This window comes from Rattus rattus, chromosome 4 (genome assembly GCF_011064425.1).
Source record: "Rattus rattus isolate New Zealand chromosome 4, Rrattus_CSIRO_v1, whole genome shotgun sequence".
Classification (NCBI taxonomy): Eukaryota; Metazoa; Chordata; class Mammalia; order Rodentia; family Muridae; genus Rattus; species Rattus rattus.
In genome coordinates this window covers 6,702,938-6,724,417 of record NC_046157.1, presented here as the reverse complement: position 1 = coordinate 6,724,417, position 21,480 = coordinate 6,702,938, and the positions used below count along the sequence as shown (strand labels likewise).

At 44.6% G+C, this 21,480-nt stretch overlaps 1 protein-coding gene across 2 annotated transcripts in view; it reads right to left on the bottom strand.

The window, feature by feature from the left end:
• Positions 1–21,480, bottom strand: part of Senp2 (SUMO specific peptidase 2) — a 37,292-nt gene that overhangs the window by 4,936 nt on the left and 10,876 nt on the right. The window contains exons 6-15 of one of the 2 annotated variants that reach the window (XM_032900007.1): positions 18,955–19,123; positions 16,886–16,986; positions 15,157–15,251; positions 14,414–14,465; positions 11,678–11,738; positions 8,676–8,852; positions 7,122–7,253; positions 5,208–5,411; positions 4,393–4,472; positions 1,147–1,231 (exon numbers count right to left, since the gene is read on the bottom strand). In XM_032900007.1, the coding sequence (XP_032755898.1) occupies positions 1,147–1,231; positions 4,393–4,472; positions 5,208–5,411; positions 7,122–7,253; positions 8,676–8,852; positions 11,678–11,738; positions 14,414–14,465; positions 15,157–15,251; positions 16,886–16,986; positions 18,955–19,123 (1,156 nt within the window). Of the gene's footprint in view, positions 1–1,146; positions 1,232–4,392; positions 4,473–5,207; positions 5,412–7,121; positions 7,269–8,675; positions 8,853–11,677; positions 11,739–14,413; positions 14,466–15,156; positions 15,252–16,885; positions 16,987–18,954; positions 19,124–21,480 lie in introns of both variants that reach the window. The other variant, XM_032900006.1, reaches the window with a different exon arrangement.

Sequence of the window (21,480 nt, the reverse complement as noted above, 5' to 3'; positions counted from 1 at the left end):
GAAAAGAAGACCCACATTTGGTTTATCAGAGATGGCTCAGTGGTTAAGAGCACTGACTGCTCTTCCAGAGGTCCTAGGTTCAATTCCCAGCACCCACATGGCTGACAACCATCTGTCATGGGATCCGACACCCTCTTCTGGTGTGTGTGAGGACAATAATGACTGTGTACAGTGAACTTACATAAAACAAATCTTTTCAAAAAAGAGAGAGAATACTAGTGACTGTGTGTGACTACAGTGGGTGCAAGGCTATCTCTGACTCTGTCCCCTGCCTTTGGACCCATTCCCACTACTGGGCTGCCTTGTCTAGCCTTAGTAGGAGGAGATGGTCTCACTGCAACGTGATATGCCAAGGCTTGTTGATACCCATGGGAGGCACCCCTTTTTCTAAAGAGAAGGGAGAAAGGGTGGATGGAGTATCGGGGGGGGGGGTAGGAGGGAAGGACTGGAGGAGAGACAAGGGAGGGAACTACAGTCTGGACGTAAAATAACCAATTCATCAAAAACACCACGGACATTGCAAAAGTATTATCAACTTTAAAAGGGGGTTAAGGGGGCTGGGGATTTAGCTCAGTGGTAGAGCCCTTGCCTAGGAAGCGCAAGGCCCTGGGTTCGGTCCCCAGCTCCGAAAAAAAAAAACCAAAAAAAAAAAAAAAAAAAAAAAAAAAAGGGGGGGGTTAAGAAACGGTCAATTAGGTAGCTATGAAGCACAAGAATCTACGTCACTACTGCAGAGGTCACACACTCTTAACCGCCAGGACAAGTGCCCGCTGCCAAGGATCCCTACAGTTTCAAGTGAGATGAGTTCTGTCCCCGAGGCAGAAACACAATTGGGAACAGGCAGCTCTCAGAACATCACAAGGGAAACCCATATGGCATAAGTGGTGTGCTCAGGACAGCACCCCAGTCTTGGCTGTTCACATAAGGGGTATAGCAGAGCAAGAATGCGGGAGGGAAGGCTTACTCCATCGCTGAGTCTCACACTGGGTGACAACAGCTTCCCTTTGACTCCCAAATGCAGCTACAACTGGGAAAGGAAAGGGAGCAAGCCCACCACACACACATATGCTGGGGTCTCACACGCCCACAGCACACCTCAGGAGGATGTGCAGGCCTGAGCGTGTGAGGCAGACACGTGTAACTTACATGTGGCTTCATGCTGTAGTGGGTCCACTCTAAGAGATTGAGATCTGTATTTCTTTTGGTCTTGCTTTCGTCCTGTAAATACTGACTACAGGAAACAAGGACAAAGAATGAATGTATCAGTGAAGGCCCAGGGACCATCCACTGCGATTAAAAAGGACTTTGTGATATTTAGCAGGGATGTCATTCTCAAATCTGGATTTGTTTTTATAAAAATATAACTTTTATTTTTTAGGTTTTCCTTTCCTGCTAATGAAAGATACACATGTTAAAAGATATCAAACTTACTTTAGAAAAAAAAAGCAAAACCCTTACAGCAGTGGAAGTTTCTAGTTCTCTATACCATCTCTATACATACAATTAAAGAATTCAGCACTAAAGCCAGGCTTTTTAAGCTACTCCAAAGAAAAGCAGATAAAGACACAGACACAGGGTGGGGGTGGGGAAGATTAACTACCTTCCTGATAAATTTAAACACAAGACAAAACACTTGCAAACTGAAGTCAAGAACCCACCAGAGACCACTCGCAGTTATAAGTTGTCAGTGCCACTTGATCCAAGATGCAGGAAAGGTTCAGTATGTGTATTTCAACGTTCTAAATTACATGGCTAGACTCAAGGACAGAAATCTTTACAGATGTAGATACAGAATAAACACTGACGAAACACAACACTCTTTCATGTTAAGGTTTAAAAGAAGCTTGGATTAGGGGAAAAAAGTGTTTGCTTCTTTTTTGAGAAAAATTTAATTCTCCATTTTAAGAACAAGTAAATTCTTAGTAAAGAATTTATTATCTTCTGACTATTAAATATTTCTTCGCTTATACTTTTTGTCTGAGATAACCATAAAAGAACTACGCTAAAATACTGAGGAAAAACAAAAGTGAACTGTTAGCTTCTTATTTTATTAGTTGAGAATTTTGTACCTAAATTTTGATCATATTCATGTCTGTCCCCAACTCCTCCCCTTCTCCCTACTCTCCAACTTTCTATCCTCCTTTGTTAAAATAAACAAAACCAGCATGTCCATTTTGCTGCCAATAAACTTTTGGCTAGTGACCTTCTGGAAAGTGGTCCGGCTGGGGAGAGCGAGCTACACCTCTGAGAAAACTGATTTTTCAGTAACGGCTCTCCAGAAGAGGAATGAAGCACATCTCCCCATCCTTACTGAAGTTAAAAGCAGAAGCCGCCCTGTGGCAGCTGTTAAAGTTTTAAAAGAGTGTCTTAGGGTTATCATTGATGTGATGAGACACCATGACCAAAAACAACCTAAGGAGGTTGTTATCTGGCTTAAACGTCTCTCTCCACCCATCGCTGAAAGAAGTCAGGATAGGAAACCAATGCAGGAGCTGAGGCAGGGCAATGAAGGGTCCTAATCGGCAGCTTCCCTCCCATGGCTTGTTTAGCTGCTTCCTTACAGACCACAGGACCACACCACCAGGGATGGAACCACTCACAGTGAGCTGGCCCTCTCCCACTAATCGCTCAATAACAAAATGACCGATAGTCTTGCCTACAGCCTGAACTTATGGAGGCATTTCCTTAATTATAGTTCCTTCCTCTCAGATGACTTTAGCTTGTGTCAAGTTGACATAAAACTATCCCGCATACTGACCTCACTCATGTGCTTTAAGTATACATCTAATCAGCACAGTGAAGAAATGGCTATGCTTTAAAGGAAGGTTTCTAGCAATTTGAGTCCCCCTTCTCTAAGGTTTACTGTAAGTGGTTTTAATTACCTCAGTCCAAAATACGAAATGGAAAGTAATTATGAATAAGCATTTCATATTTTTTACACTGTACACTGTTCTAAGAAGCATGAGGGAAAATCTAATACTTCCTGCTTTATCTAGAACATCCCCAATATATGCCCATGAGCTCCAAAAAGTGTGAGTGACATGACATGGGGGCATGGGACTAAATATGACAGCCACAGAGCTATGGCAACAGCAGGTTTTAATGTTGTATAGCCAGAAGCAAACGTGTCATGACAGGTGAATGAATGAGGTGCTGGGCAGCAGTGGCTGCTTCACGGTAGCCTTGGTTCTCCCACCCACCACCATCCACGAGCGCTGACCTCACCTCAGACTGGGGACTATCTATGAACCAGTGTTTTTGCTGTACACAGTTTTCTGTTCCATAGAAACAAATTTGTCTAATTAGAGAAAACACATTTTTACTATTTCTTACCATCACTCCTTAGCATAAAAGTATCACATGAATCCATATCTAGAATGTGTCACTAGATTCTGTCTCTAACTTGCATTCTGTTAAAATGTCCCATTCTAGTAACCGCTGTTTAGAGCTGGGTGTGGTGGTGCACATCTTTGATCCCAGTACTAGGAGGGCAGAGGCAGGTAGATCTCTGTGGGTTTGAGGCCAGCCTATCTACACAGCAAGTCCAGGACAGCCAGGGCTTGGGCTCTGTTACACAAAGAAACACCGTCTCAAAAACCAAAAACCAAAACAACAACAAAACTGCTCTTTGGGGTCAGCAAGATAAGCTCAGCTGGTGAAGGTGCCGCTGCCCACCCTGACCGCTTACCTTCAATCCCCAGGACCTGCCTGTCATTAGAAAACGTTCGTACACTGTTTTATGTGCCTATGTACACAGGGACACACAGAAGTTTTCTAGGGAAGAAGGGAAGAAGCCCTGCTCTCCACCACCCTTCTATACTTCGTGCCCTCCTGAGCATCAGACCTGCTACCATGACGGCAGAACACTATGTCCAGATAACAATTATCTTCCTAATAATGGCCCCAAAGGCAAAAGTAACAACGCAAAGGGGAGGAGTCTGGGAACATGTAAGAAAGCAGAATGCCTTCAGATTTTGGGATCAAGCACAGTACACACAGGTCGGTGCTACAATGCCTGTAGTGTAGACATTAACCTAGAATGTACACTTCGCAACAGTGGGGACTACTGTATTTGGAATATTTGCCTGCACAAACCACACACTTTACAAAATGTCCCTGAGTTCTATGAAATGAGCCCCACTATCAGAAAACGTAGGTGCGAGTCGGCACCAGGATTACAGGCCAAGACTCCTTGGTTAATAATTCATTCTTCAGGACACCCAGAACACCAATACTAAGGAAATCTAAATTCAACCAGGACTCTACAGGATGTGCCTTATCCTGAAACCCCTGCAGACTTGCTTTCCGTGATCCATAAACACAATTCCATAAACACAAGAGATTACTCAATAGAGGAATGCAGACAGAGTGAGATTTTCACACTTTACTTACAGAAGAATCTCACAGATCCTGTGGCCTTTTTGTCCCATAGAATCCAGATATTTAAGACACTTTTTTCTTAGGTCCATCACCTATAATGGGGAAAGGCAAAATCCTTAGACAGACATCTATTTTTGCTGTTTGATTTTACTGAGACAAGGTCTCACTATGTAACCCAGCCTGGCCTTGAATTCTAGATCTTCCTCTCTACCTCCTAAGTCCTGGGATCAGAGGTGTATACTACCATCCCATTCCAGATACACTGTGAACAGTAATAGCAGCAAGATTTTATTTCTAAAAATAAAAGCATCTTTAAATGTTTAAAACATGTAGCAATATATGAAATACTTAGAAACTTTATCTGTGGTAAAATATCACAGATGGAGTGAGATTAATAGAACACATTCTAATTTCTATACAAAGGCCTAGAAATTTCTCACCAAGTATCAGTAATCTTTCTAGTATTGGGTCCACCACCCCCCCTGCACTTTTCCAGATACAAATGAAAGTTCCTCCTCAAAGCATGCCTTGTAGCTTTCCAAGCTGAGGACAGCAACACTTCGAGAAAGGACTCTACAGAGCCTGTCTCTCACTGGCTGCAATGAGAGGGGCCTTGGCTGTGGAGGCGAACCATCTACACCAGAGTAGAGTTAGCAGTAGAATCCCTTCTTAGCATGTAGAAAGAAAGGAAAGGGTTTGGCCCCCAAGATAAGGAAAGAGAGAAAGGAAAGAGTTGGGGACAGAGGAAAAGGGGGGAGAGAAGGAGGAGGAGAAAGGAAGAGGTGGAGTCTACATCCAAACTCCAACGATGAATCATCTCAACTCACCACCAGGCTCCAATGTACCTTCCGATGAATAGGAACCAGAACAAGTTCTTGATCGAAGAGATTCACCCCTTTGGTCCATCTTTTCACTGCTTGGTAACCTCCAGACTTTAACTTAGGATAGAAGAATGTACTGAGTGCATGAAGTGCTGGATAGCCTTGCTTTTTACTCCTCTCCACTAAAAGATTCATATAAAAATTAATGACCTGTAAAATAGCCAAAGATTATAATGTGGCACATGACAAAAACATAAAAAATTAAATTCCTATATGAGCCAGAAAGCAAGATGCTTAGGGAAAGAGCAGTCCATGCAAGAAGTCAGAAACAACTGTTCAGAACAAATGAGCCAGGCGCGGAACGAAGGGCCAAGAACTGAGTTCCACGGCAGCGTGCGTGCCCAGTACACGCAAGGCCCTGGATTCAATCCCGGTACCGGACCACCTCCCTAAATAAAACCCAGCAAGTCATGTGACTAAAGGTTTGAAGCACATGAATAACATTTCTATGCGATAAGGAAAGGGCATATGCAAGTGCAATACAGAAAGACGGACTGTTAGCTATAGGACTACATCCAAAGCATACCTCAGTTTGGACATACGTCCCAGAAGGAGAAATGCCAAACTATTTATGAAACTTTTGAGCAATAATTTCTTCAAAAAATTTCAAATAAAGTGTTTTTTGAAAGCTTTATAATAATGTTTACATTTACAAATGACAGTATTTCCATGTAACAAAGCTTGTGACATAGGGAGACAGAGCAAATGGGAGGAAATTCAAGGACAGAGCAGTTGGTTAAAGAGCCAATGAGAAAATGGTAGTGACTGAGCCAGCTTTTGCAGAACATGTATGATGCAGGTAACAAACAGAGTGAGTGTTTATAGTTACCACTTTCTATAGCTCAAACACACATCAATCACACAATCAATCAACACCAAGATTTATTTCTAATTACATATATATATATGGTATATGCACATGAGTACGGTTTGCGTGGAGGTGTAAGATCCTCTGGAGCTGAGTCCCAGTGGGAAGCAAGCAAGGATCCGTGAAGAGCGAGTGCTCTTAACTGCAGCACTGCCTTTTGTCCTTGCCATAAGATCCTTATGAAGGACCCATTGCTCAGTGTGACAGCAGCAGGCAATGACCCTCAGGAGCACCCCGCCCCCATGCATGAGGCTAGCACTAGGAGAAGCTGCAGGAAGTGGTCCCTGTCCTTTCCCGTGTGAGGGGACAGGGAAGCTACAGCACTGATATTGGGCTCTGTACTCATCACAACTGCAGGTAATGCCTTTTGGGGATTGGCAGTGGTGTGTGGGGGGTCTCAGTCCGTAGCCCTGGCTGACCTGGAATTCAGTATCTATGAAGAGAGGTCTGCCTGCGTCCGCCCCCTCAGTTCTCTTGCTATTTTTAAAGCATGTGTCACCATGCCTACCACAATAAATCTTTAATGATATACTTTTGTTTCAAAACTTACTAGTCAGGGATGCACCACCGACGGGACAGGGCTTGCACAAGGTCTTTGGTTCCCTTTCTAGTATGGAGGACACCAAAACAAACAACGTCCAGGATGGTGGGGAAGCCTATGACCTGTTACTCAGGAGGATCACAAGAGGGTTCAGGGCCCATCTGAGCTAGGTAAGATAGGCCAGCCTGGACAAGTTAGTGGAAATTTGTCTCAAAATAAAAAGCTTTCAAAAAAAAAAAAAAAAGAGTGAGGACATAGCTCGGAGTAGGAGAGCACTTGCTTGTTGAGTGTGGGAGGCCTTGGTTCAATCCCTAGCACTAAAAGAAAACACAGCAGAACAGAAATTAATGTTGCTTTCCCAACCCCTTCCAACAAGGCCGAAGTAACTTTGATTACAGACAGCAGACACTATGCAGAGTGACAGGCAGTGCAGGAAAGGAGGAGGACTGACCTCATCATTGAGCCAGTGATAGTTCTTTAAGGTCTGGATATCTCCACGGGTGATTCGTAACTTGAAAGCGCTGCTCAAAATCTCATCTGGAGGACCATGGCCCAGGGCATTACTGATTTCCTTTTCCATGTCCTGAATTAGACGATGCTACATTAGCACAGAACCACTATCAGGTATGGAAAGACTCAGACTGAAAAAAGCCTTTCATCTCAGCAACACCTGACAATCTTTGAGGAAAATAACGATTCAACATCTACGAAACTGCAGTGTAAAAACATTCAAATTTACAACTGAAGAACAGTCTTAGGAAGTTGGATGGTGGTAGTGCAAGCCTTTAATCCCAGCACTTGGGAGCCAGCGGCAGGCAGATCTTGAGTTCAAGGCCAGCCTGGTCTATAGAATGAGTTTCAGAACAGCCAGGGCTATATAAGAAATCCTGTCTTAAAAAACTAAAATGAGAACAAAATTGAAAACCAAACCAAACCAAACCAGTCTTAACAATGGCTATCTCCTTGAATTATTTTAATAATTTATGCAGCTAAATGTATATTTAGCTTACGAACCCAATCAAAATGGTTGTTCTCATTTTCACCCAATTTTGTTATTGTATGGTTTGATCTCTCTACCTCTAACATGGTAAGCTTTTATGTTCATCTTGACAGGACCTAGAATCACGAGAGAAAAGAATTACAGCTAGGGCCTATCTGCATCTGGTTGCCCTATGGGTACAGCTGTGGCGTTTGTCTTAGTTGAGCCAGCTGATGTGGGGCCCCGCAGAGCCTGAGTATGAGGAAGTAAGAGGTCACTCGTCCACGCATGGGTATGATGTGCCCAGCTGGACAGATGAACTCACACCTGCGAATGTGAGCTGCAGTAGCAAGCTCTTTCCCCAGGACTCTGCATATTATCCTGGCAGGAGAGAGATGAAGCTACAAGAACTTCATGTGCACTGCGCTGTACGCGTTAGAGACATCTACACTAAGGGAGACCCCTCCACACACACCAGGATAACGGGTTCTTGATTCAGTATGAAGAATCCCTTTTAAAGTAAGAATTTTAACTACTATGAGGCTCACAGCAAGAGGACTGCCATGAATGCCAGAACAACCTCGACTAAGTAACCACGTAGACCTAGTTTCAGAAACAGAAAAAACCTAAAAAAGCAAAATCAACCAATAACCAAAATAACCAACAACCAAAAAACCCACCCAAACCAGTTATACCTGATCCACCAGGCCACCCTCACAGACCATGAATGATCAATACAGACAACATAAGCAGACCTGGAGGTTTTGTTTTGTTTTGTGTTTTTTGTTTTTTGTTTTTTTTCTTTTTTTTTTCAGAGCTGGGGACCGAACCCAGGGCCTTGCGCTTGCTAGGCAAGCGCTCTACCACTGAGCTAAATCCCCAACCCCCTTTGTTTTGTGTTTTTTAAACTTCATATATTTATTACTTATCTGGAGACATTTCTCAAAACAAAGCATGCACTTCAATTTAGAGGAGTTGTGGCTCGTCCGAAAGTCATCCAACTCTGACCCACACAAAGAACTCTACCTCTGTAAGTTCAAAGAGATCTTCTGTTCTTCTGTCCTTCTCTTTGCTTGGGAAGTTCTTTTCCTTTGCCTCAAGCCCTGATATTTTCCTTCTGAGTAGGCCATTGCTTCCACTTCCCAGGCGAAGCCGGGCAGACACTTCTTCTGACAGATCAGGCTCCAACTGGTGTCCTCTTGTCTGACCAAAAAAGTTTCAACACTGACAATGCTTAATTTTGTACATATAATACAACAGTGCATACAGAATACTAAACACTGCACAAGTTATGGAAGAAGTTAACTGTTTTCTATTTTTAACTCCACCATGGAATTCCACGTTGGGTAGTGAGGATGTGCAGAAAGACACACTGGGCAGTGAAAGGGAAGACCCCACGTGACACCCCATGGCTTCCCTCCCAAGCAGCTTCCCTAATGCACAGCCCACTGACAGGCAGACTTGGGATCCAGTCAGTTTTGGTGTGTGGTTTTTTATAAGGTTTATAAAATTTAAAAGGAAAAGCAAAAGTCTGGCATTAACTTGGAGACAAATGAATATGAGATTTAGCAGCTGTCCTGAGGGTGAAACAGACTTAGCCTGCCTGCCTGCCTGCCTCCCACCTGCCTCCTGCCTGCCTCCCACCTGCCTGCCCACCTGCCTCCCACCTGCCTGCCCACCTGCCTCCCACCTGCCTGCCCACCTGCCTCCCACCTGCCTGCCCACCTGCCTCCCACCTGCCTGCCCACCTGCCTCCCACCTGCCTGCCCGCCTGCCTCCCACTTGCCTGCCCGCCTGCCTCCCACCTGCCTCCTGCCTGTTGCCTGCCTCCCACCTGCCTCCTGCCTCCCACCTGCCTGCCCGCCTGCCTCCCACCTGCCTGCCTCCCACCTGCCTGCCCGCCTGCCTCCCACCTGCCTGCCCACCTGCCTCCCACCTGCCTGCCCGCCTGCCTCCCACCTGCCTGCCCACCTGCCTGCCTCCCACCTGCCTGCCCACCTGCCTCCTGCCTGCCTCAGAACTGCCTGCCCGCCCTGCCTCCCACCTGCCTCCTGCCTGTTGCCTACCTCCCACCTGCCTGCCCGCCTGCCTCCCACCTGCCTGCCCGCCTGCCTGCCCGCCTGCCTCCCACCTGCTGCCTCCCACCTGCCTCCTGCCTGCCTCCCACCTGCCTCCTGCCTGCCTGCCTGCCTCCCACCTGCCTCCCTGCCTCCTGCCTGCCTGCCTCCCTGCCTGCCTCCTGCCTGCCTGCCTGCCTCCCACCTGCCTCCTGCCTGCCTGCCTGCCTGCATGCCTCCTGCCTGCCTGCCTGCCTGCCTCCCTGCCTGCCTCCTGCCTGCCTGCCTGCCTACCTGCCTGCCTGCCTCCCACCTGCCTCCTGCCCTGCCTGCCTCCCCCGCCTGCCTCCCACCTGCCTGCCTGCCTGCCTGCCTCCCACCTGCCTGCCCGCCTGCCTCCCGCCTGCCTTGGTTAAGGTGAACACAAGACAGAGTTAAACACAGGTCCACAGGGCATATCAGTTACAAACAGAAACACCATTCCTCTGTAACTAGGAAGGAAAACATTTTCAGTTCCTATCCCATTTTAAAATGTAATTAAAACATGTTTATAAAGTTTAGAAAGGTACAAGGTGTGGCCTAAAGAGCATCGCTCACAAGAATCTACTTGTTTTTTTTTTAAGATTTATTTATTTATTTATTTATTAATTTATTTATTTCATGTATGTGAATACACTGTCATTGTCTTCAGAAGAGGGCATCGGATCCCATTACAGATGGTTGTGAGCCAACATGTAGCTGCTGGGAATTGAACTCAGGACCTCTGGAAGAGCAGCCAGTGCTCTTAGCTGCTGAGCCATCTCTCCAGTCCCGAAGAACCTACTTCTTATTCAAAGTCATCCTGTGTTAGTTAAAGCTGCTTTTCTTATGTATTCCTTTTTCTGTGTAGGGTTGGAGTCTGAGGCCTTTAACATGCTAGGCAGACACTCCCACTGAGCTGTATCTACCCTCTATCTCATGCTAGCACTGTAGTAGACGATGTGCTGAACAGGAGGTTATCTCCCATGGCCGCTGATTAAACCGTGCATTCTCAGTGAAAGCCTCTACGAGGACTGGAGATGGGAACAGAATGGAGCTCAGTGGAGCTTGCCTGTACACACGAAGTCAACACCTTACGAGTTTGTTAGGAAATGTACTTAAAACAGAACTTTGGAGTGGAGCTATGGAGTCTCAAGACACCAGTGAGCTTTCTTCATTCTTTCTGACTGCCTGGTAGTTCCCATCCACTCCTTCCTCGTTTTATAAAAAGACTAGCTCTCACTTTGTTGTTTAGACTGGCCTAACTGTCTAGATTTGGTTCTCCCTGACTGCTAAGATTATGAGCATTCTGTTTTGACTAAAAGGAAGATAAATGACAATTAAACATAAAGCAGTCCATCTGGAATCGCTGGAAACAGAGAACATTAATTAAATAAGGGAATGTTTTATGACCATTTTTATAATTCTATGTAAATAAAAATATAAGTAACAAAAGTTTCAGTTGCATTTAATTAAGGAATATATTTCTGCATGGGGTGTGGCAGTGTACACCTATAATCCCAGCAGGTCAATTAATAAATTAATTAAATCAATCAAGCAGGAGGCAGAGGCAGGTGGATCTCTACAAGTTTGAGGCCAGTCTGGTCTATATAGTAAGGCTGCATAGTAAGACCATGGGGGTGGAGATGGACTGGATTTCTGCCAGATATTAAATGTTTAACAAAATAACATTAAAAACCTGAACATGCCCTACAGAGACACTGAAACTCTGATTCTAATACTTACACTAAGTAGACTGGGTAGTGGTGGCACACACCTTTAGTCTCAGTACTTGGGAGGGAAAGGTCATGAGTTTGAGGCCAGCCTGGTCTACAGAGCTAGTTCTAGGACAGTTGGGGCCACGTCCTTGTTTCCTGTGGCATCGAATGTCAGTCCGGTGACAAGGTGACAAGGTGACAAGGCGAACCTAACATTTACAGGGCTCCTACTTACACCGTCCTTTTCAAATCGGAGTCCCACCACCTTCTCTGTGTCAGCTTTTCCTTTTGAATACCTGCGGAGGATACCATTACAGATTTACAGAGTTCTGCTGTTACACGTGGTACATGCTAGTTCCACAAGTAACCTTTATTAACCTGTTAATGGTGGAGCACATCTGTAACCCCAGAACCCAGGCAAGTGGAGGCAGGAAGACCAGTAAGTAGTTCAAGGCTACAGAATGAGTTTGAGTCCACCCTGGGCTAAATGAAACTGTTTCAAACTTTTTTTTTAATTTTAAAATTAGGATTTATTAATCTCTAAACAAAACTGGCCTTGGGAATGCTGACACTGCCCTGTCTCTGCTCCCTGAACTGCCATAAACAAACCGTGTCATTCTAATGCTTTTCTCAACATGACAGACTGACTTCTCTAAAACTGTGAGCTAAAATAAACCCTTCCTCCCTTACAGCATTTGTGTCAGGCATTTTAGCAGCAGTGGAAGGAAACTAACATGAAAATCAAATGCTAGAAAAGTGGGCTTGCTGCTGTGACCAACCTCTCTGTGGCTCTTGCAATGTTGGAACTAGTCTGAGGAAGAATATGAAAAAAATGCAGATTTAGGTCAAAGAGACACTCTAGAATGCTGCAGTAGGAGAGACTGACAGGTGCTGGGAAGACCAGACTGAGGAGAAATGCAGACACTGGATTATACTTGTTAGGTTCAGACAGGGCAATGATACTACTATGTAAGAATGGCTGCATTTTCTTTGCCACCTAAAATCTTCCCTGAAATTGAGGGCAATTTAAAAGAGGATGGCATGCAGGAAGAGGTGGTCTATGCCTGTAAACTCTACACTCAGTGGGCAGAGGAGGGAGGATCAGGAGTTGAGGTCAGCCTTACACAGTAAGATCCTGTCTCAAAAGACCGGGCAGGAAAAGGGGGCTGAGGAGGTGGACGAGTTGGTAAAATACTGAGCTTGGTCCAGTATCCATGAAAAAGCTGCTCACAATAGCTCATGCATACGCTGTGGGCTGGGGCTTGCTGGTCAGACAGTTCAGCCAAATCAATTCCAGGTTCAGTGAGAAACCAGGTCTCAAAAAAAAAAAAGATTGAGGAAGACATCTACTGTCTCTACCTCTGACTTCCACATGCATGCACACATATACACCCACCCTGCCTATTCCCTTAAGAAGAAAAAGAGGTAGGGAAGCAATAACTAACAGCAGTGACTAAAGAACTTGAAAGGCTCTTTAGCCACCTGTACAGAGAAGGAAAATGCAGAGCAGAGAGAGTTGAAGCCAACACACCGAAAGCAGTGGACAAGGTGATGCAATTAAAGACTAGCACTGCTAGGGCTCGCCCTGGCACCCTGACCTGCAGAAACCTCAGGTGTTCCTCCCTAGAGTAAGGAACTGACCATGGCTTTCGAGCACAAACCTGCCTGCTCAGTGTTCCATGACTGACCCCAGCACCCGCTGTTTGTCTCCCTGTAATCTTATTTATCTGAGGGGTCAGCAAATGTTCTATGATACACAGAATAAACCAGAGGGCAACCTCAGGAAGTTGGTTTTCTCTACTAGGTGAGTTCTGGGAATCAAACTCAGGTCTTCAGACTTGGTGGCAAGCACCTGAGCCATCTTGCCAGCCCTGTAAATTCATTTAAAGAGAGCCTTGAGAACAAAGTACCTTTCTTGTGGAAAGCTGCCTGTGGATCACCACCTAAACAGAGGCCACAGCAGCTTTTGTCAAGAGACCTCAGTATTGTCTAGGTGCTACTGTTTTTGCAGACATACAATGTGTAGGAGTTATAGGGTCATGGAGGTGTTCACCTGATTTCCAAGGGCCTGGAGACTAGGCAATGTTTAACAGGGTCAGCTTTCCTGTGGGGAGTTGGGAGGGCAACAGTAAAGCCTCAGTGTCAATGCAGACTCTGGTGAGTTGGAGGAAAGCCATGCGTGAGTGTCCACGGAACCTCAAATGCAAGGCCAACGGTGGCCAAGCTCACAACGTGTCAGCTCCTATCTTAAGGTTTTATACAGCAGCTGTCTCTGTTCAGCAGTGATCTTGCTTTGGTCTCACTGCTCCTTTCTGACTGTCCCATCAGTCACTCTGGGATGAACTATTTACCCTGGGCCACAGAGTACACAGAAGTGCATCATTTGATTTACATGGGTCTCAAAGCTAGCTGTGGTCTCAATCTCTGACACGTCTTTCAGAAGAGTACTGGCTACTTTGCAAAGTTCTCAGCATCCACATGGTGGCTCACAACCTTCTGCAGCTCTAGTTCTAGTTTTAGAGAACCTGAATCACTTTCTGAACTCTGGAGACACCAAGCACACAAGTGCTTGTAGCTTCATCCACAACGTCTTTACCCCTGTGGTTTCCTTAACAAACAGTCAGGTGAACCAGATCTGGACTCTTGGCCACAGTGGCAAGTCTGCTATAAAGTCGTAACCACCCAAAAGTTCCCCAGGGAAAGCAGACGGCCTTCGCCATTCCTATGTCCAAGATGATGCCCTCTGGAGACTCAGACTCTTGAGAAGCACCTACTTACCCAAGCCCCGATGGCTGAGGGATGAGGGGCAGCTTCAAAGGGTCTGACTTAAGAAGTATTCACCTACTCCTGAGTGCTGACTAGATACCAGACCAAGGAGATTCACAGTGCCTCATGGTGATTCATAAATGTAATTTGCAAAGTGAGAAAACTTAATTCTAAATGAAATCTTAGAATTAAATGAGCCATGTACCTCTTTTCACTTCTCACTGAACAGAGAGGTCCTCTTGTTTCAACAACTCTATCTGTGGGGATGGAAAGAAGAGATCCTTTACTAACCAATCACAGGTTAGAATTTCAATACACAGATTCTAAGTACCAGCACATTTGTTTGCATTGATGCTAATGTGAGTTAAAAAGCCACTGGCTGCCTCACATACAAGCACCTAAAATACATGTAACTTTCTCTCCCTTAAATCCTGAGCACAGTTGATAACAGTTCATTTAATAAACTAAAGTCATTCAGTGAATAGTTACTGGAGAAATATAAGAAAGTTAATATAAGGAAGTAAATTAATTTTAATTTCACAAAATATACTACTATACAGGTATTTTAGCAATCAATTTAATCTTTTTCTTTTTTTAATAATTTACTTATGTATATGAGTACACTGTAGCTGTCTGCAGACACACCAGAAGAGGGCATCAGATCCCATTACAGATGGCTGTGAGCCACCATGTGGTTGCTGGGATTTGAACTCAGGTCCTCTGGAAGAGCAGCCAGTGCTCTTAACCACTGAGCCATCTCTCTAGCCCCAATCAACTTAATCTTAAAACAATTTTCTTTTTTAAAATAAAACTTTAGGTACTAGATAAGTGCTAGCCGATGTCTAGAAGCCTGACAATATTTTATGGTCTGTTATACCATACTTCAGTAGCGTGCTCTCACATGAACCACAGGCAGAGTCTGAAGAAAGAGCTAAGTCTGGAACTCACACTGTTTGGGAACCAAATGGGTTGTTCTGACTCCATGATTCTGTTCTTCCGTCCAGCCTTTGGTCTTTAATGTGTCCATCTGCGTTCTCTGAGAACTTAGACAAAAGTGAGGACGATCAGATCAGACACAAAGGAAAAGACCTTAGAGTGTAAGTATTACCATCCCAGCCCACAACAAAACCTATGATATATAGTGGCTAAAGTTAAAATTCCCAAATAATAATCAATTCTTTCTGTATTCAGTACGCTAGACAATCTTGTGATCGACTTGCTGTGTGGGAGTCTGTGTACTTACAATCAGTTGCTAAGTTACCAGATGAGCGGACATGCTGGACTTGCATGTTCCTGCCCACCTCTCCAGGTAAGACATTACCTCCTTTTCCACTCTCACCTATCTGCTCAAATCGCTGGTATTTAATTAACGAGCAACATCAGAAGCAAAGTCCTTATGACTAGATGACTTTAATCTTGTTTCTAAGTAGAGGATGCTAAAGTGCAATCGCCTGAAGCCTCAGAGATTGTGTGAGGCTGTGTGTGTATCTATGTGTGTGTGCGTGTGTGCATCTCTGTGTGTGTGTGTGCATCTGTGTGTGTGTGTGTGTGTGTGTGTGTGTGTGTGTGTGTGCGCGCACGCGTGTGAAGGAAAATGAACTGCAGAGACTGTGACAGGGTGAAGAAGGGAGAGAGAAAGGGAAAGAAAAGCTGAGCAGAAGAACCAGGACAGAGGCAGACAGGTACTGTGGGAAATATCCACGTTGACGAGAGTGGAAGGGGATTTCCTTTTTCTATGTAAGAGTTTAAATGAGTTGGATGTGATATCAAATGAATATAATCCCAGCAAGTGGGAAATGAAGGCAGGAGAATTATAAATTACAAGCTAGCCTATGCTAGATAGTGAGATCCTGTCTTGAAAAAACAAAACAAAAAATCAAAACAAACAAACAAACCCCGGCAGTGGTGGTGCACACCTTCAACCCCAGCAGAATTCAGGAGGCAGAGGTGTGGGTCCACTCACTCCGGTTGCTACTCTGCCACACGGTCTGCAAGCATGCGGTCCCCTAGGTGGTAGTGACCCAGATCCGCATGCTCCAACTGCCTCTCAGCCATTTCCTTCACACACTGTCCTCTCTAGCCCAGTAAAATCAAAGTTCCAGAAACTTGTAATTTAGCAATTAGATTTATATGTTAAATTCTCAATCCACAATTCATCCACATAATAAATTCACTGCCAATTGATAAAGATATAAACCGCCCACCTAGACAAGGTAAAAAACGAACTGGTTCACCTGAATCTGAGCCACCCTCCTCTGTAGAGTCCATCTTGATCTCTCGCACCTCCTTCCTCGTCTTTTTCCCTGCCTACCCTTCCTTCTCATCCAATGATAGGCTTTGCCTTATCCTGGACCTGCCTTGCTGCATAATGACATCATCCTACACAGAGGCAGGCAGATCTCTGTGAGTTTGAGGCCAGCCTGGTCTACAGAGTTCCAGGACAGTCAAGACTATACACAGAGAAATCCTGTCTCAAAATACAAAGTATGAACAAAACAAAGCAACCCCCCCCCAAAAAAACCAGCACTTTGTAGTGTCAGACGTTCTGTAAACACTGCATACAGTGTCAGATAAACTACACAGCAGTTCTCTTCACACTATCACCTCTCTAAAACCAAGAAAAATGGATCCGTACTAAGGAAAAAGTCTAAAGCAATTTCTCATCAGCTCCTCTTACCTATGATGTGAAACTGCAGGAGGAAAAGTGCTTCCGTGAGCACCCTCTTTAAGACGCTCCAATAACTTTAGGTATTTTTCTCTTTCATCCTTTTGGACACCCTGAATAAAAAGTATGCGTGGTGAGTAACAGCAGGAGGCTAACCTCAGAGCCCACCAGATGCTGGTCAGAGAGATGGAGCCCACAGACACTCTTTACTGAAGCGTACTGTCCTTAGAGTTGCTCTAATCAAATACCAGCTTTATACTCTTCTAAACACCCCAAACCCTGACCTCTTTAGAAAAAGAGTCAACAGCCTGGAGCGCTCCCCCTTGGGGAGGTCACTTACTCTCCATCCTGCTTCCCTCTTTACATTATCTGTTAGGCCCACAGGTCTCACTCTGGGCTGAGACCTTTGGGAGTTGAATGACCCTTTCACAGGGTCCCCTGAGACCATTAGACACAGAAATTTACATTATGACTCACCATAGCAGTGGCATCACAGCCATGCAGTAGCAACAATGAAAACAATGTTATGGTTGGGGTCACCACAGCCTGAGAAGCTGTATTAAAGGGCTGCAGCATTGGGAAGGTTGAGAACCACTGTGCTAGATTGTGGAGGCCTTTGCGTCTTTGACAGAACTATGCTGAAGAAAACTGAGCGGACCAGAAAACATCAACAGAAAACAACCCACTTTATAGCAAGAGATCTGCAGCTTCCTGACTTCCTGATTGGAATTGGTCTTCCACATCCCCAGTGGCCTTGTACCACATTATTCTGCACTGGTTCAGCCCCTATGTTACATGGTCGCCCTTCAGCTTCTCATCCAGCTCACCTCACCCGGTCCTTCCTGACTAAGAAACTCTTGTGATTCTCTCTTCTCCTTCTCAGTCTCCCCTGCTGATTACTTACTTCTGCCTGCCATGAATGCCCAGAGCTCCTCTCACACAACAGCCTTCCCTGAACCATCTTTTCAGCTCCCTTGAATTAAATTACAGCAATCTGTAGAAAATCCAGAAACATGTCTCTAATCCTGCCTTCTTGCATGTTTCATGGACACTTTAAACAATGTCCAAAACTGAAGTCAGCATCTTCCCCCTAAACGCACAGGGAGGTCACCTTGGTCAGTGACATATTTATCCAGAGCTGACGCTTAGGCCTCAGGGTCTCCCTGTATGCTCTGTGGTATTATTCTCAATTAACAAACAGGTGCTTGTAGGATTGACTACCCATTGTTCTAAAACCTACCTCCACAGTCTCATCTCACATCTTTTAAAAAACTCGTTTCTCTTCTTAAAACCACCAGAGGGCCTCTGGCCCACTATTCCCTGGGCCTTTCTGCTAAATTACAAATTATTTATGTAAAACTCATGAAGGCAGGGGCCAAATATATTTAGGATTCAGATATTAAATTACTAAAAACTAGTACCGTATCTGGGTCTTAAACAAATATTTCTTTGATAAGTGACAAATAGCTCACAAAACCAGCTACCAAATTAAAATAGCTGATGGTATTGGGGAATGCCAGAGAAATTCTCAACAGCCCTGGATAAATGAAGATCTTAAGAGGGAATGAAGGCCTGTCTCCTCACCGCACTAAGTGCTCTGAAAGGCGAAGGATAAAGTGGAGGGGAACGTCATTTACCACCTTTACTTAATTACACTTATTAAGGTTTATATAAATAAGTCAGGCAAGGTGTATGGTGCATCTGTGTAATCCTACCACTCAGGATGCAGAGGTAGGCAAATTTCTGTGAGTTCAAGGCCAGCCTGGTCTACATACCGAGTTCCAGGACAGCCAGGGTTATATAAAGAGACCCTGTCCTCCAAAAGTAAAAGTAAAAAGTAATTTCTTCCTAGGATTCCTTCTTTGTCAGTGGATCCAACATCTGAAACTCTGTCTAGAATAGCTCTGAGTGCACTACTGTGAGTCAAAGCAGCTGAGGAAGGCCAGGTAGGGAGGGAAGCAGGGACACTATAATCACCACCCCCCTTTGGTACCTTTTGAATGTTATGCCATAGTACACAAATTATTACTCAAAAAAGATCATTAGAAATATTTCTTTAAGATATCAGGCTAAGAGTTTACCTCCTCCACGGTGCAATGGGGACGCCTCGCACCCTTGCCACCCTCTTCAGAAATCATCTCTGTTACACCTTGCTCCTGAGGTTTCCACGATAAGGAACTCTCTGGATTGCTTTTGCTATGGCGACGGCCACTTGGTCTTCTATTATAGCCTTCTGATTTCAATGTAAAACTGGAAAATAAAAGAAATAAAAAGATTGCATCATGGAATTAAGATTCAAGCTGCTAGGTCATCCGAATATTCTGCTGCTCTGGTTTAAGACCGCTCATTTCTAAACAGTCAAAGTTAGACACACCAGCATTTCACTATGCAATGTCCGTTCTGACCACCAGAGCTGCTGTAGGAAAACCATCCTCATAGCCAGCTTTCCAACCCCAGCTCCAGATTTAGTCCCCACTGCACATTCCTCTCTTGAATTGTGTACTTGTCCTTTACTCACGAGCACCACAGAAATACCGCTACATGCTAGCAAATCCTTTGCTGGGTCCGTGCAGTGTGCCTACAGTCCTAGCTACTCAGATTTCACACTGCATCTTATTGCATCTGTAACTTAAAAACACAGCACAGGCCTGAGGCTTTGTAGAATGCATTTCCATTTCATAAACTATTTTCACAGGTAAGTTTAGCTACTCAGTTTCTGCAAGAACATTATTACAGTGAGTGATGATGTCCACCTCAGGGCAATATGCTGGGAGGCTGATATCCTTTTGCGCCACTGCTGACAATTATCTATTAAGGTAGTATCAAGTATCAGGCAGGTTTCTCTATAATACGTTACTTTCCTCCTTTACAATTAGTAAGGGATTTGGGGGAAGATATTGTAATGTTAATATAACTTTTCTAGCCTCATTGAATCCATCCCCACTTTAGCTCAGCCAAGGCTCATCTACACAATCATTACTATGACAGTCTGGTAATCTTTCTCATGCCTTCTATGCTCTCTCAGCATTTCCTGTGGAGATCTACCTTTCCATAGTACACACCCACCCACTGGTATTGGTGTTACAAACTTTATTCATTTAGATGTTTAAATTGTCCCATTTGGCCATTAACTACCAATCAAATTTTTCCCCAAGCTGGGCTGGTTTTGGGCCTCCTTCATGTTCTGATACAAGATACTCTATTGTCAATTACTATGTCCCTTATACCGCTACAATTTATCTTTCACCCAAATTCAGAACACCCCACTTTATATTAGTCAATCGGCCTCTCCCTTTTCCCCAACCTTCCCTTCTCTTTTTGAGACAAGATCCCCATGTATAATATAACCCTAGCTGGCCTTGTAGACCAGGTTGTTCTTGAACTTGACATTACCAGCCTATACTTCCCAAGCACTGGAATTAAAGGTGTGTGCTACCACAGCAGGCTTTCATTTTAAAATGTCTTAGGTATTTATTTTATTATTTTATGTATAAGTGTTTTGTCTGCGTGTACAGCAAGGTGTGCATTCAGTACCCACAGAGGTAGAGGGTATCAGAATTACAGAACTCAAGTCACAGGCGGTTGAAGCTACCATCTGAGTGCTGGGAACTGACCATGGCTGGGTCCTCTACAGTAGCGACAAGTGCTCTCAACCCCTGAATCGACTCTAAGGCCACCGAGATTTCCATTTAAATTATAAGTTTGTTAGCCAAGGATTGCTGGTCTTGCATTTGTATGTCTTCATGTTTGCATGTGTGTGCTTGTGCATGTAAAAGCAAGAGGCTAACGGCGTGTCTGCCTCTGCTGCTCTTCTCCTGTTGTTTGAGGCAGGATCTCACCAGGCCTGGGAGCTCATCACTTCAGCTGACAGGCTGGCCAGTGAGCTCAGGCACTCGCCAGCACTGCGGGTCACACGAGCGTGGAGCTGTGGCACAGCTTTTGCAAGAGTGCTAGGAATCCAAACTGAGCCTGTCCAGCAAGCACTGGATTGATTTAACTGTCTCTCCAGGCCCAGAATTTTTAATAAAGACTCTAACTTGAAAGATGAGACTAAAATAAAATAAACCAAGGCAGCTGGGGGCAGAGGAAGAGAAAAAGCAAGGTCAAAGAAATGTAAAAATAATAAAGAGCTTCTGAGATAGGAAAAGGCAGTGTACATTCATCATCAGAACAAGATACAGAATAAAGTCAGACTGGAGAGGATTCTTACAGCTTAAGGAAAAGATGAGGAGGTGAAAACAGAAAAACTGAGAGCTCAAAGCCAACTTGGACTACACAGTGAATTTAGGACAGTCTGAGTTACATAATAAATTCCGGTGGCGTGAACTATGTAGTTGAGACCCTAGGCAAAACAAACAAACCCACAAACAACAACAAAAACAAATAAAATATAGCTTTTTGGGAGGTTGCTTTTGTTTTTTGAGTCAGGGTCTCCTTATGTAGCCCTGGTTGTCAAGAACTCATTATGTAGCCCAGGCTAGCCTTAAGCTCAGATCTGCCTGTCTCTGCCTCCCACTGCTGGGATAAAAGATCACCACCACACTTGACTAAACATGGTTTTAAAAGGAACAAGGCAAGAGAAGAGACTCAAGATAGATATCCAAGCA